Genomic DNA, 17,409 nt, shown 5'->3' on the forward strand with positions numbered 1-17,409 from the left:
CATGTAAATCGTTGCCATGGCGGATTGCATAACAGACACACTTTCACTTTAATGTATGTCTACCAGTAGGTTGTAAGTGGGACAGTGTTGGCATTGTTAGAATTGATGACTTGCATCCAGATTTTCTTGTTTTAAAATTTTCTACTACAAAAATAAACTATGAAGTGACCATCTGACTTAAGTCACCGACCATTACCCGATAAATGATAGAATTAGTCTATATGAGTCGCCTCCAAAATGATTCTACCAATCTCTCCTTCTACAGTCTACACAGTGTTATACAGTTAATTCGATATTTTAAGGACCTACTACCAATAAAATTATGTGAAACGTGTGTTTATCTGATACCACATATTGATTCGGCAGACGTTATTTGTTGGAAAATGTAGAAATGTTTTGTGGTCGGTACAATGATATAATGAAAATATTTCACTTCCTTATGTGATATGAAGTTAAATGATTTTAATGCCCGTTAATGTTCCTGGTGGTTCCTGATCTGATATGAATTTAAATGATTTCGATGCCCGTTAGTGTTCCTGGTGGTTCCTTATCTGATATGAAGTTAAATGATTTCGATGCCCGTTAGTGTTCCTGGTGGTTCCTTATGTGATATGAAGTTAAATGATCTTGATGTCCTAAGTTAAATGATTTTGATGCCCGTTAGTGTTCCTGGTGGTTCCTTATGTGATATGAAGTTAAATGATTTTGATGCCCGTTAGTGTTCCTGGTGGTTCCTTATGTGATATGAAGTTAAATGATTTTGATGCCCGTTAGTGTTCCTGGTGGTTCCTTATCTGATATGAAGTTAAATGATTTTGATGCCCGTTAGTGTTCCTGGTGGTTCCTTATGTGATATGAAGTTAAATGATTTTGATGCCCGTTAGTGTTCCTGGTGGTTCCTTATCTGATATGAAGTTAAATGATTTTGATGCCCGTTAGTGTTCCTGGTGTTTCCTTATGTGATATGAAATTAAATGATTTCGATGCCCGTTAGTGTTCCTGGTGGTTCATTATCTGATATGAAGTTAAATGATTTCGATGCCCGTTAGTGTTCCTGGTGTTTCCTTATGTGATATGAAGTTAAATGATTTTGATGCCCGTTAGTGTTCCTGGTGGTTCCTTATGTGATATGAAGTTAAATGATTTTGATGCCCGTTAGTGTTCCTGGTGGTTCCTTATGTGATATGAAGTTAAATGATTTTGATGCCCGTTAGTGTTCCTGGTGTTTCCTTATGTGATATGAAGTTAAATGATTTTGATGCCCGTTAGTGTTCCTGGTGGTTCCTTATGTGATATGAAGTTAAATGATTTTGATGCCCGTTAGTGTTCCTGGTGGTTCCTTATGTGATATGAAGTTAAATGATTTTGATGCCCGTTAGTGTTCCTGGTGTTTCCTTATGTGATATGAAGTTAAATGATTTTGATGCCCGTTAGTGTTCCTGGTGGTTCCTTATGTGATATGAAGTTAAATGATTTTGATGCCCGTTAGTGTTCCTGGTGTTTCCTTATGTGATATGAAGTTAAATGATTTCGATGCCCGTTACTGTGCCTGGTGTTTTCTTATGTGATATGAAGTTAAATAATTTTGATGTCCTTTAGTGTGCCTGGTGTTTCCTTATGTGATATGAAGTTAAATGATTTTGATGCCCGTTAGTGTGCCTGATGGTTCCTTATGTGATATGAAGTTAAATGATTTTGATGCCCGTTAGTGTGCCTGATGGTTCCTTATGTGATATGAAGTTAAATGATTTTGATGCCCGTTAGTGTGCCTGATGGTTCCTTATGTGATATGAAGTTAAATGATTTTGATGTCCGTTAGTGTTCCTGGTGGTTCCTTATGTGATATGAAGTTAAATGATTTTGATGCCCGATAGTGTGCCTGGTTGTTCATTTTTTGTTAACGGTGCTCTCATTTGCGAACGTGTACGTAAACCGTTACCAGGAACTCCACTTTACAAAGCGAGTATTTACTGTTTTTTAACCGGATGGTATGTAGAATTACAGTGTCTATGTCGGCTATGTCAACATTCTTGAGTGGACTCATTAGCCATAATTATCATCTTCCTATCGCAAAAACCTCAAACTATCAAAAACGGCAAACCAGATATGTATTTTACAGTTGTATTTTACCAAAAGTTTTACTCAGAGTTGCTGATCCTTTATCGATAATCACAGTGATATATCAGTGATGCATTATCGCTGGATTTTACAATTTTTTGCACAATATTTCGATGTCAGGTAATAAATAATCTTATCTTAACATATAACACTTAGAAAATGTAGTTTAATTTTATTGTATGGTGCAAATACCATAAAATGATTTTGCAAAAGTCAGATTAACCGACACCGCTTAAAATGATGATATAAATCTGAAGGATTCATCTCGAACATACTGATCTTTCCCATTCTCTAGAATCGATAGTGATTGATTTATAAGAGTAAGACGACACGGCCGACAGACCAGTACAATCACAATCACCAATACCTCCGTGTGATATGGACTGAGTTATCCCAACTTGGGGATTATATTTTGTTAAGTTTAGCATCAGCCGTTGAATCTTTATGTCAAAACAACTTATTTTGAAGCCTTACATTTTCTTACATCAAATTTCGAGTAAACGTTCCAAATCACGTGACAGCATCGAAATCAGGAATAATGAAAAAGTATTCTCTTCGTTCGTCCTCAAAATATACTGTTCTATCATTGTTAAAAAGATGTATCCCTCATTACGAAAACATGTAATGAGTATCTACTGTAGGAAACATGAGAATTTAATCTTTTATTTTCTTAATTCATTGTAACCGACATATTTCCGGATATCACTACGCCATGTATTAAAGAAACTATGCTTCAACACTAAAGCTAATACTTTCCATTTATTTTGACAAAGCAAGTTAATTACAAGCTTAGGTACACATGTACTTGTCTGTGAGTGTATATCTTAAACTTCTTTTTCAAAATCATCTCTTTAATTCCCGTGGAAGGATATGTCTGATGCCTGCTTCATGAGGTGAAACAACTGTCGAACTCGGGACAGTCGGGTAAGGTGTTTTCCATGTATTCTTGCAGGGAGCTTTGTATAGTAACACATTCACCAAGAATGTTTAGTTTATGATTTAATTCGCTTGTCCCACCAGTTCGCCAGTTGTATAACCATCGGAGTGCGCATGTGCACTCGATCACGTTGTCTCGGAAATCAAGGGTGAGATCATGATTAGAGAGTTTTAAGACCTTAACGCCACACGGGATTTTAGTGAGAGAAGTATTCCGCAGTTCCACCAAGTCGATATTTGCAGACTTCGTAAAGGCGTTGTCGGAAAGGTATACTATAGGGTTGTCATTCATTTTCAGCTCTTTTAGATTAACGAGTTCCTGCAAGTCTTTACGTTCGATAGTATGGATACCGTTGTTTGATAGGTCAATGGATTCTAGTGAATTGATGTACTGAAGTGTACCCGGGATTCGCGTAATTCCTGAATTACGAAGACTTAGATGTGTGATCTTTTGTATCGCTTTTGCAGATACTTCACTCACGAATTTAAGGTTATTCCCGTCCATGGAAATTTCTTTAAGATTCCGGAACTTTCCAAGGATATCTGGGAACGTTGTTATATTGTCGTCGTCAAGTGAAATCTTGGAAAGGTGTGTGAGAAATTTATCAGTTATTGGAACATTCATCCCGAAATCTCCAATTAGATGGTTCTGATTCAGTGACAGCTCTGTCAGGTACTTCAGTCGACCAAAAGCTAGAGGTACGGAGTAAAGTAGTGTGTCCTTAATGCTCAGCTTCTTTAGAGAGTTCTCGTAACCATAAAATGAATCAATTGACATCAGAGAAAAATCGCCGCCAGTACAATTCAGCTCTTCAAGTCTTGGGAAATGTTTCAGCGATGTTGGCCAGCTGGCAATGTCATCTCTCGAACCAAATGAAAATCGTAACAGTGAATCGCCTATCTGCGACATGGTTTCAATCTGTTCAGGATCGTCAAAGCCTGGAATACCGTTCCCTGAAACATCCAGTCCTTTTAAATATGTGAGATGTCGTACAGCAATTGGGATTGTCGCAAGATGGTTGTTGTTTAGGTCAAGGTCATTAACAGTTAAACCGCCAAACGCATTCTCTTCAAAATCACTGTTTCTAAGTCTAGAATGTGAAATGGTTAACCTATTCACTGTCAGATCTTGGAAGGTGTTGTTATGGATGACTAGCCCACGACTGTTTGTTATGGTGAGAACATTCAGTTCTAGTGGTGATGGTAGCTGGGGCCAGATTGTCAGATTTTGGCAAAGAAGGTCGCCTTTTACACAGGAACATTTGGCGGATGGATACATAGAGTCGTCATTTGGAGGGCAGATATCCACAGCGCCCTCTACAGATGTAGAAAAGCACGTAACCACCAATAACTGAAATGTATATTTTAAAAATTACATAACATATATATTGTATCATGTAATACAGGATGTTTGTAGATTCAAATGAAAAGAGGTCACAGATATTTGATTAAAATATTAGGAAGTAAATATATGCATTGACTCTTTTTCATATATGTGATTTTATTCATTCTAACACAAAATATAATATTGAGGGGACAATGACCATCAATGTGAAAAAATCGTGTCAGTGAATAATAGCTCTTCTGCGTTATAATCTGTGGTCATGTGGCAGATGATCATGTGTGTCTTGCCGTTCAATATGGCGGCGATTAAGTTTGATGAAAAGCGACCTATTTTTGTAAAAGCAAATATGTGAAGGCTTATTCTTACTCTCCGAATCGTGATTTTGATTTGATATATATTGTGGAATCTTCGGTAGCTTAGCTTAAAGCGGAAACGCTGCAACAATCTCTTAAGGTTTATGTGTTTGTTTCTGAATTGCGACATGTGATGACCATAAAAATAACTTATGTGGTTATATGACGATAAATACGTCAACACCACCACTATTTCTCTAAATGTTGATAATTGTCTATCAGTGAAATGTTGGACAAAGAAAATAGAAAAATACATTAAATTAGTATAGAATATACATATTTGTGATTGAATAACTATCTATCTGTGACTGCTACAAATCCGTATTTCTATATTTTTTTCTTTCCTTTACTTAAGACACTTCTTTTCACTTCTTTTCACTCTTACTTTCATTGCTCAATAATAATTAACCTTTTTGTAAACAGCTTTCTAACATTTTCTAACTGATATCCGGTTAAGGAAGAACAAGTGCATTTGAAAAGAAGAAGACTCTTATGGCACTAAAGCTCTGCAAAACAAAACCAAGGTGTATTGGTTGTGGGATTTATGCCAGACACCCAACATTGAAAATAAAACTGGCGGCGTTATGGGGATCGATGTACAAAGAATATTAAAAAAAACTGCAACTGTTTTGCTTTGTTGTGTGTGTCCCCGTTTGTGTTTTACGCGTGGTTTGTTGCTGTTAATATGTAGTTGTATAATTGTAGAGCGTAGAACAAATCACCAGGATAAAAAAAAAACAAATCGAACGGTTTGTGGTAAGAAATGTTTTCACCAGGCGTATGTTTTACATCAGAATTCCTATATTTGCTGCAGTAAGTGATCGCACCATTATTGTGACGTTAACGTACTGAGTGTTTGTGTATGTATTGGACGTCATGATATTGGTTATCCTATACTCTTTTATTATATTAGATACAAGGAAAACTCTAATCACAATCATATAAACATTAAAAAAACGTCAAAATTAGTATATTCGGACAATCTGGGATGACTTTTACAATATACGGGTGTCAAATCACTTATATTTCATTTTGGTTTCAAGATTATACTCCCAGTAACAGCAGGAAATATGTTTCTATTAACGATTTCCAAAGGTTACACACGGAAAGAGAGTCAATTCATTGAATGTGGCGTATCCAAGCTTTTATAGAGCGATACTCCTATAAATACAAAACGTTAAAATATCATATCGTGTTAGTAACGGGATTTAACTTATGGCCTAGGTGTTAGTAGGGAACGTCGAACTCGTGTACGTTTACCAACAAATCAAGTTGGTGTTTAGAGTACCAAGAAAATACGTTTACAAAAGAAAACAAAGACCCAAAAAACAAAACAAAAAACCCAATAAATAAATAAAATAAACAAGAAAAAAAAAGAACAGAGAGAGAAAGAAAGATGTAGACAAAAGCAACGAGAAATTCGACCAAAACAAACAAAGAACACACGATACTTATGGTTGGACAATATCTTATTGCATATAATAATAATAGTCAGAGAGAAAATAGGTAAAACAGATGTTGCTTTATCAAAAATTGTACAATCAGAGAGGAAATGATCCTCCTCTTCAATTTGATCAGCCACAAATATTACACAGACTGTATTCCACTGGAGTGTTCGTGTAACGACCTGTCTCATAATTAGAACATAATTTTGAAATCAATATTGCACAAAATAGATGTTTTGGTTTCCAAAGCGAGTAACACTAGAGAGAGAGAGAGAGAGACAGACAGACAGACAGACAGACAGACAGAGAGAGACAGAGAGACACATTACCATGACACGTATGTGTGGCAGGATCGACTTTTAATATAATGTGAATTGTATTGTCTCTAATTGTTAATTCTTGTTGATTAGTTCACGTCTATACTGTATCTTGTTCATTAGTCACGTGCATACATATGTGGTTGGTCTCGATTTTGTATATTGTCGCACGGTCATTGGTCAGTTAAATTTTGTCTTACGTCACAGTTTTATCATCTTGTTTTATTGGTTCGTTTGATTTCGCGTTTTTGTTTTTGTTGTTGTTTTTTTTTTTTTTTTGTTTTTTTGTTTTTGTTGTTGTTTTTTTTTTTATGTTTTTTTTTAAGTTCCGGTCATTGTTTGACTGACCGACGGATAGAGCGGACGGTTTGGTAAAAGTAATCCTGAAAATACCTGCGAACCATTAACACTTATTTTTTATGACCGTCAGTATCAAAAATGTAGACGAACTTTGTGCTACACATAAAATCTATACTCTTTTGGTTCGACAGTAAACTTTGGTCAGAACTCTCAACAGGTTTCGTGTCTTTGTTTGAACATAGTATAGACAACATATAACACAATATTAGAAAAGACGGTTTATATTTCAAATCGTTTTTCTACTTACGTATAGAAGTACCTTCATGGCAAAATGGTGAAACAGTTACTGAAAAAGAAGATATTTTTTTAAATAAAATGTTTCATAAAATATATAGAAGTTGTTAAAACTTCCTATGTTGTACTAACTCTATGATAGCAATTTCGTAAAGAGAAGAAAGATGCATTTTTGCACATTCTGTTTGTCTCCGATTATAAATGCAAACCCCTGTACTAAATACATATACACCATGTCAGTTCTCCCAATCGCTCATCATTTCTATCTAACTATCTCTTCCTTTGTTGTTTTTTTTTCATTTCATTAATCTCTTAATCATCTTAAATCCCCTGAACCTAACCCTCCTTCACCCCCTAAAACATCTGAAGTTTCATACATACGTGTATACTGTCTCGCTTTCCAACTAGCTAGCTGGACTGTCAGGTAGACTAAAGGGAAAGCAGATAAAGAGTACGACATGTCGTGTCATAAAGGTCACAACGAAGTTCAATCTCCAACAAATACCGGAAGTTTTACGATATTGGTTAAAAGCTATCTCAGAAAGTTGTTCAGTGTTTGGTATTGGACGTGGCAAAGTTAAACTGCTATGAATGTAACGGCAAAGAGAGAAACATAAGAAGTGAATAGATATATGGATAATAGACAGATTGAAACACAGACAGATAGACAGCACAATACGCAATGTAAACATGAGAGTTAGGAAAGCAAATGATGTTAATTACGACTCTTTATCATGATCTGAAAATCCCAAAATGACTTTATGCATTAACCAATTGAAATTTTACATAGAAATATAAGATTTAATTTAAAAGGACGAAACGTGAGCGAGTTATGTCCCTTTAAATGATTAGTTAAGATATAGCAACAGCACAGTTTATACCTACAATGCATGAAGATATTAAGATGATTTTGAATACTTTTATCAACCATCAATGATATGTAATAACTATAAGTTTATCAAATGATTCACCTGTAATCTAGTGAATTCGACTTCATATTTTTTGCATCTTTCAATAATGTAAAATACCTTGAAGCGGTTTTCATTGGCTGTGCCAGTCAGAAATCGATTTTGACGTCATCACGGCGCTATAAAATGTCTGCCACCGCTTGATTTTGTCCGATACATTTTTACTTTAAAACTTTTCGAAACCTCATGATATCTAATGAGGAACACCATAAAGATGTTATCGTTTCAGATGATTTTTTTTTTCGAAACTCGTCTCTAAGTTTTATTTTTACATCAGTTCACACTAGGTTGTATACATACGTCACTACACTTCACTTTTGACCTTAAGTTGAGCATTCGGACTGCAATGTACTTTTTATTTCTGCCCTTTGGCATTTTTGTAACTTAAAATTTAATAAGCACCATTCCTTGTTAACGTTAAGTATTATAGCAGTGACTGGTTTCTCCGTTGTCAGTATAATGTGTCCCCGGAAATTCTGAGAATCGGCTACCATCTTTGAAGTCAAGATCATAACTCTGTGATACGTACATGTGTTTTCTTCAATAGCGAGACTTGAAGATTGTTTATCAATCTGATAAAACAAAGGAATACCAAACTTGTTTTAATGAATGATACTGACCCAATTTCAAGTTCACACGCGTCAACTACATTTGTATGTCGAAATCTTAAAACGACTTCTTTTGAATAACCGAGATGCCAAGTACCTCATATTTGGCAATTAAAGCAGGCTTGAAGAGTTACCAAGTGTGATCAATGAATGACATTGGTCTATATTTAAGGTGACAAGGACCAAATGACCTAAAATCTTCTTAAATCCAAAAACGCCAGGAAATCTGATATGGGTCTTCTTTGAAAAAATCACATTGCTTGAAACTTGACCTACTTTGACCTTGACCCATACTGTAGGTTACAATTGCAATATGAATTTGCAAACAGCATTAGGTGACAAGTCAGCATACAGGACCATTTGGTCTATTTTTCAAACATAATTTACTTACAAATTTTTAGCTGTAGAGTTAGAGATTAATTCTTCTGTGTATAAAACTGATATTCATCGTGTGATATTTTGCCACAACATTATACCCAATCGACCTTCCCGTTCCAAGGTATAGATTTATTTAATCCGTGTACATGACCTTTCCTCCTCTTACCGGTGATTTTTACTTCTGCAGACATGATATTTTAATCATTACAAGTAGAGGGAAGGGAGGCAACTCTTACTTTACTCCACTTTAATGTATTGATCCTGGCCAATCTGAAATAAACTTTTTAATTTTTTTTTTTTGATGGCTTCTGTACCATATTTAGAGCTGTATTATATGACGAAATAATAATAAATGAACTTGTAATAGACAAAGCGACAAGTTTAAATTAACACAAATGAAAGCCGAAAAACAATAACAATATATAGATTAATCCTTTGTCCATTCTCATTTTTTTACCTTGGAAAGTGTTCCAACCTACACTCATAGAGCAAACTTGTCAAAATGCAGTGTCTATCTTGTTGGGGAAAACTTGAAAACAAACACGTTATCTATTGCAGAAGCAAAACTTTAATTAAAAGTTATCAAAACTATTTACAAATTAGTATAATTACAAATGCGTATTTCTTCGTGAGTGTAAAAATTGTTCTGAATGATAAGATTGAACTTGTGGAAAGTTAGATGCTGTGAGAGAAAGAAATAAGATTTCTATATCTCAGTGAATATATAGTTTTGTACATTTTTGTTGAAAAGTAGAAGTTTATTTTCAAGTTCAAAAAGAGGTGCTTGACCTACACGTAACATAAATCGAAGCCATGAACAACAACACTTAAATTCAAATTCACTAATTTCCCGCGCTACAAAAAAAAAAAAAAAAAAGAAGAAGAAAAATAATTCTTAGCCATACATCACTTGAGATTAAAATTGTTCAGTAATTTCAGGACTGGTTCATGTCTAGTTCCACAGTATTTTGTTATGACTTTCTGAATCCAGGTTTTGTGCGATTTGTTTCCATGGTGAAATGTCAAGATAAAAAAATCATTGTGAGCTCTTCAGACGAAATCTTTACAGTTTGGATACCCAGTTGTATGATAATTAGGACATGCTGGTATGGTGGTCTCGAGATATTCGGTCAGTTCAACACTGACTGTCTCGCAATCGCCGTGGACATGGAATGAATGATCTTTGTAGTACTTTTGGAAGCAAGCTAATTCACAGATACATTCCACATCTGTGTTCTTTAGGTTGATATCGAGTCCTCGTCTCCCCACATTGGTCACCGCCATTGGAATCACTTTGAGGCTGGTATTACTAAAATCAATAAAGGCCAAACTAGGGAGGTTTCGGAACGCCAATGTCGACACATAAGCAAGAGGGTTTTCGCTGAAGGACACATTTTGCAGATTTCGTAAATCGTGCAGGTCATTCCGATCAATGCTTTGAATCTTGTTGTTCGACAAATCGAGTACTCTGATATTCTGAAGGTAGGTTCCACTATCGTCTGCCATAGCTCCCGGAACTCTGTCGAGATGGCAGCCACGGAGAGATAGGGTTTCAATGTTGCTTTCATTTACCATGTTCAGAGCGTTTTCGCGTATATATAACAGTTTGTTGTCATCTAGAATAAGCGTTTGAAGTCTGTCTTTAAGATTGTTGACGATAGCGGGGAATGATGTCAAACTGTCATTTTTCAGTGACAGTAGGGTCAAACTATTCAAGCCACTGAAAGCTTCGGATAGCAATCCGTAATCGGACACAGGGTTCCCCTCGAAGTAAAGTTCTTCTAAGTTACGAAGGCGTCTTAGCGTCAGGGGGACGGAACTGAGATGTGTGTTCCGAATGTATAGGTGTTTGAGGACCAACTCAAACGCTGAAAATGCATTTGGCCCCAAATTGCTGAAACCATAATCGGCACCATTGATTTCAAAAGTCTCGAGCTTGGGAAGATGGCTGCTTATAGTGTCGGGAAACGACTTGAATGTCGTTGGATGTCCGACATGAAGGGATGTGAGATTGGTTCCGAGTTGTCGGAAGATACTTACTGGAAATCCAGTGCTGGAAGACGGGATAGGGTTCGATACCACATTTAGATTGTGTAGAGCAGGAAGTAGACTCAGCGTTGGTACAACAGTAAGCCCGTTCCCACTTAGGTCAAGGGATTCCATCTCTGGCCTTCGTTTGTCGATACTTATTACGGTGATCCTATTATTGGAAAGGTCTAGGATTTTTATAGAGTCCGGAACACGGGCGAACGTTGGGTTTGTGATGCCGTTTTTAGCGAGTCGCATTTCTGTGTAGTGTAGGACCTCATGCGGTGCACAAATCGGTACATCAACTAGGGACTTGGATTCACAAGTAACCACATTGTCCTCGCAATCGCAAATATCCGAGCAACAAGGAGTGCCTAGAGCTGATCCTAAACACAGAATCAGCAACAGGCACAGCGTCAACATCGCAACCTGGAAACAAAGAAGGGAGATAACTAAGATTAAGACACATTTTTTTGGTCTTTGAAAGGCAGTTTTGAATAAAGACAATATATCTTCTATTGAAGCTGTATCAATTTGATAACGGAAATAATTTATGGGGAAAAATCGTCACTCAAATCAAATGAGCCCAATATGTACAAATATATTGATACAAAATTTGTTCGAGCTAGCGGCATATTTTGAAAATTAAAATTTATCATCTTGATGAGAAATAGACTTCAATAAAAATCATAGGTAACGTAACATCTTCTACATATGCTTAAAAGTTAGGAACTATATACATGAGTACGTTTCTATTTGTTTATTGGTCCATCGCATGTTATACGGTTAAAGAGCCAGACCCACTCCGCTATAGATATTTTTCATATTTTATTGACTGGAAATGTTGTTGTATACTAACAGATAATATATAAATAAAGACCTGTATAAAGTTTCGAACTTGAAATTGAAAGGGTATTGGAGATATCGGTGCCGGAATCAGTCTCATTAATCAACACCTGGATATGAATATTGATGAGGAAAAGGCACGTGATACGTTCAGACGCGGTCAGAACCAAAACCAAAATGGAGGAAGAGGCGAGTAGTACGTCAATGTGAAATCGCTTGTAAAGATATTTTACCGATAAATGCGATCAATACTATATATATCCTGTATGGAAATCATCTAACGTATGTATTGATCACATCTTTCAATGCTTAGATATGACACAAAAACGTGCAGATTACGAGAAAAACTACGAGTAATTGCAAAGAGGCCCTCAAATGGGGGCTGCGATACGGCAACGAACATGTAGAACATCACGAAATGGATCTATCTAAAGCGAATATTCGATGATAAGAGTATTTATAAATATGATTTTAGAGTAATACTACACGAGAGAACCAAACAGAGAGCGATACAGAGTATGAACCAGTCATCTTCCTTCTTTTCGCCCAAGAGTCCGTCAAAACACGTTTTCTTCCCCGCTTCCCTCGCATGCTTTCTGCCATGTTGGAAGACGGCAGATTTATTTTACAGTTCTTTGCGCATGCGTCAGAGGGCAAGACTTCCCGCATAATTGTGAATTAGCACTGAGTCGTTTCGAATTGTTTTTTAAAACTATTTATTACGTTAGATTGATAGCGATTTACTTTAAAATTGCGGTATTACAGGGTTAGTCAGAACTTTTGCTACCCGAGAAAAATAGAAAATGATGATTTTTTTTGTGATGCTGCTGCTGAACGACTACAAAATTTAAGAATGTATACCGTAGATGTGGAATAATGGTTTGAACTGCGTCAAACAATTCACCTGTTTTGTCTGTGGCTAGTTTGCGATGCAGTATGTCCAGAGCGTCTCTAGAAAACGATTTAGCTAAATCAAAACGTTTGTCCGATCACCATTTTATTTATTTGATATGATAAAAATATGCTTTAAAAATCAAAACAGAGCGGAAAATGAAACAGTAGATAGAATTTACATTCAGAAACTTACAAAAGCTAAAACAGTTTTAGAGTTTTTTTTGTTTTTTTTTTATTACTTATTAACAATTTTCCAGATGTTTTGTTTAAGGATCGTCACAAGTTATTTTTTTTCATATATGCTTAGAGGACCTATGCACTGGGCGGATATATAATGCTATAATGTATTAGACACGGAGATTGTTCTTACACAATGCAAACAATTGTTCCATCAATATTCATATTTTGATTGTTTGTACATACTAGAAAACACTTCAAGCATTTCTAATGCAAATTCATGTCAATGAAAATATTTTGACATCTCACTACAGAGAATTTTTTATATACATTTATCGCAGAACATTATAAAGATTACTAAATGTAGATAAGATGCGGTAGGAAAAGACAATAAAGCAGTGAAGTTGACTATACATTTATAGAAATAACTAAATCGTTTACACGTTTTTCATGTACACAGAATTTGTTGCTATCTTTTTATTTTTGAAACTCCAAATCAATTTAATTATTTAAATTATTCGCTTGAATTTTAATCATAATTTACTATTGGTTTAAAAAGCAGATTTAAAAATGAAGCAAATAACATTACAATGTAGATATAAAAGGTCTAGAAGAAGTATGTGGGACTCTGAAAACTTACGGTTTTTGGTGCCTTGTCGTGTAGAATATCCCCGGACACTTGTTATCAGGACAAGAGCTCGCCTGACGAATGTGGCGGGTACCCGCTGTTTGCGTTATATATAAGCAAGATACCCCGATACGACACGACTAAAAAACTCATAAATTTGATTTGTTTTATTTCTGCGGACTTACCTTTTATATTTGATACAGAATTACACGCTACTGAAATAGAGTTAATGTTATGGAATACAATCACAAAATAAATAAAAGGATAAAATCACACATACAACAAAGCTATAATCCGTCTCATGGCCCCCGTGAATGATACATGATATTTCTTTTGCTTTTGTTTCAATAAAAACATGAACAATTTACGATATCTTAATTACAAACACTTGTCAAAGACAATATAATTTACAAATGCAATTTATATTCCTCTAAAAAATAATTGACTATTTTTGTAAAAAAATATTTTTGAAAATTATTGAGAAAGAAAATTAAAAAAAAAAAAAAATAGAATTAGTAAAGTGTTATCAAAATGCCATGAGTTCGTTTTCTTTTTCTACATATATTCCAAAAACTGCAAATGGTAACGCGAAAATGTAAAACCGCTTGAAAAATACTGTTTTGGTATATATAATTGGTATGGTGAATAGCACTTGTATTGTCCTGATGTTAAAGATGTGTACATTTCTGCACCACAAACAAACTCAAGATCATCATATGCATATTCATTATGTTTATTTATAGTTAATTGGAATAGTTATCAACATTTTGTTGTTTTATGGAGAAACCTGTTCTTTAGATCAATTTGTATGTGTGTGAAAGGTGTTATGTAAAACCGTTTTTCAGACAAACGTTACTGATTTTGTACAGCAATGTCACAAAGTACACGCTGGTAATCAAAAACCTGCAGGTGTCCTTGACAAAATGTATTTCGCAACAACTTGTTTGCACTAACCAATCACGTGCGCTGCTGATCAAGATGTTTATGTTCCCAAGCTCAAAATTAATAACATGAAAATGACCTCAAAATGTCGGCAGAACAGCTTATCAGTGGGTTTTTTTTCTTCAAAAAGGCCCATGAGTGGTAGGAAAGATATGGAGCTATCACCTCCATGCCGACCATCTGTAAAACATACACTGTACCTTGTCGCGAGAATTTAATAATGTAACAAAATTTAACTTCGGAGACGTTTTACTTTACAAATTTTCAGGGATGGAATACAATCACAAAATAAATAAATGGATAAAATCACACATACAACAAAGGTATAATCCGTCTCATGGCGCCCGTGAATGATACATGATATTTCTTTTGCTTTTGTTTCAATAAAAACATGAACAATCTAAAGAATAATTTACGATAACTTAATTACAAACACTTGTCAAAGACAATATAATTTACAAATGCAATTTACATTCCTCTAAAAAATAATTGACTATTTTTGTAATTTGGTAGGGATATCTCAATATTTTCTCCTTTTCCTAAATTAAGGCTTTGGGTGAGTCCGCCCAGGTTAGAAAGACTTTGAGCTGTATCCGTGAGTCGTAAAAAAATAGTAATAATGATACTTTTTAGTTCTTCCTTTTAGTCAGAGTTGTATAAGTGACAGATCAGGGTGTCATACTTCCGTGTCAGGATTATGATATTTCAGTGTGACAGAACTATAAAAATGTGAACTACGTCTTCGTAAGACCTTGGTTGTTGCGAGGACGTAAAATTAAAAAACAAAACCCCACAAAATATCGTTAATGTTTCTAAATCATCCTCCAATAATAGATTTTAGTGCAATTAATGGAATATCGCATTTCATCAATAACAACACATAATACAAAAACAAATAAATGAATTTCTGCTTCTCCAATCGATGTTGCTTACATTTTAGAGTTGATCCGATATTTATGGGTCTGTTTCCAGTGTCTTTATTTCTGTGAACGTTATCGGCAACTGTCAGGCAAGCTCACAATACAGGTTATGGAGAGATCAGGGTTGCTGATTTTTTTTGAGATCGTCATAACGATCTCATTAACGAAATGGTAGTTGGATGTATTTGATACTCATTAATATGCCTGGTGGATCCGTTGTTTCTTAGGGAACGTGACATTACTTACTTCGATCGACCAAGATTTTGAATCAGAAGACGCGTATCCTCTCGGGACACCTGGGCCCGTATTCATGAAACCTTTCTCATGCTCAAGCATCGAATTTGTACTCAAGATAACTTTTTCATAATTCACCTAAATCATATCCAATAACACAAATATAAAATATAAACACTGAATATAGCACGTGGCTTGAAGTTGTTTCAAAATATTTTCAAATCTTTGACAAAATCAGCCTTTTTTATTGATTTTTAACTAAAACAAGATATAAGACTTGAGCACAAAACTCATGCTTGAGTATGAGAACGGTTTCGTTAATACGGTTCCTGAGGGTCATCGAGTGAGGATTTCTTTAGTTCACACTTTTCTCTCGATCCACCGAATTTGAATTTGAATTAAAATGATGTTGACATGTAAATTTTTTTATTTTTGTTTTTTTTTATCGCAAGAGGAAAGAGAATATTTCCAAGGAAGATTATGACTATGATTGTTATGTTCAATCTTGACATACCCACGATTAAAAGTGAATATCTTAATGTGTATAAGGGTTTCAGGAAAGTCACTTAAATTACAAGATCAAGAAATGACGAAACGAAGCATTTACTTATTCACTAAACTGAATCAGATTTATACATTTTCAAGTAACTTACGAGATGGTAAGATATTATGCATGTATTCTAAAAATTGAAGTCAGCTTCTTAACTGAAATGTTTTATTCTATGCTGGCTACGATGGTGCTAATTATGACGATGACAGATGAAATGATGAAATAAAAGACCCAGAGCATGGTTTGAATATATCATTAAAAGATAAATGGATTTAGAACATAATGACATCACGTGATCAGAATGATGGTAGAACATGTAAACATCACTGTAATGTTTCAAGAAAATATATAACGATGGTTCAGGGATGATACTGACGATAATATATAAAATGGGATGATTTTGAAAGGACAGATGGTAAGAATGTCGATGATTTTAAAAAGGATAGATGTAAGAATGTCGATGATTTTAAAAAGGATAGATGTAAGAATGTCGATGATTTTAAAAAGGATAGATGTAAGAATGTCGATGATTTTAAAAAGGATGGATGTAAGAATGTCGATGATTTTAAAAAGGATGGATGTAAGAATGTCGATGATTTTAAAAAGAATAGATGTAAGAATGTCGATGATTTTAAAAAGGATAGATGTAAGAATGTCGATGATTTTAAAAAGGATGGATGTAAGAATGTCGATGATTTTAAAAAGGATAGATGTAAGAATGTCGATGATTTTAAAAAGGATAGATGTAAGAATGTCGATGATTTTAAAAAGGAAGATGTAAAAATGTCGATGATTTTAAAAAGGATGGATGTAACAATGTCGATGATTTTAAAAAGGATAGATGTAAGAATGTCGATGATTTTCAAAAGGATAGATGTAAGAATGTCGATGATTTTAAAAAAGATAGATGTAAGAATGTCGATAATTTTAAAAAGTATAGATGTAAGAATATCGTTGATTTTCAAAAGGATAGATGTAAGAATGTCGATGATTTTAAGAAAATAAAGATAGATGTAAGAATGCCGATGATTTTAAAAAGGATAGATGTAAGAATGTCGATGATTTTAAAAAGGATAGATGTAAGAATGTCGATGATTTTAAAAAGGATGGATGTAAGAACGTCGGTGA

General features: G+C 34.7%; 1 protein-coding gene across 1 annotated transcript in view; it reads right to left on the reverse strand.

Annotated features, from left to right (window-relative positions):
- Positions 1-3,004: 3,004 nt before the first annotated feature.
- Positions 3,005-17,409, reverse strand: part of LOC132545850 (uncharacterized) — a 28,190-nt gene continuing 13,785 nt past the window's right edge. The window contains exons 9-11 of the mRNA XM_060209521.1: positions 10,130-11,519; positions 7,122-7,147; positions 3,005-4,405 (exon numbers count right to left, since the gene is read on the reverse strand). Of these exons, the coding sequence (XP_060065504.1) occupies positions 3,005-4,405; positions 7,122-7,147; positions 10,130-11,519 (2,817 nt within the window). The remainder of the gene's footprint in view (positions 4,406-7,121; positions 7,148-10,129; positions 11,520-17,409) is intronic.

Source organism: Ylistrum balloti, unplaced genomic scaffold (assembly GCF_031769215.1).
Source record: "Ylistrum balloti isolate Yb309-2 unplaced genomic scaffold, AGI_CSIRO_Ybal_v1 Utg369858, whole genome shotgun sequence".
NCBI classification, from domain to species: domain Eukaryota; kingdom Metazoa; phylum Mollusca; class Bivalvia; order Pectinida; family Pectinidae; genus Ylistrum; species Ylistrum balloti.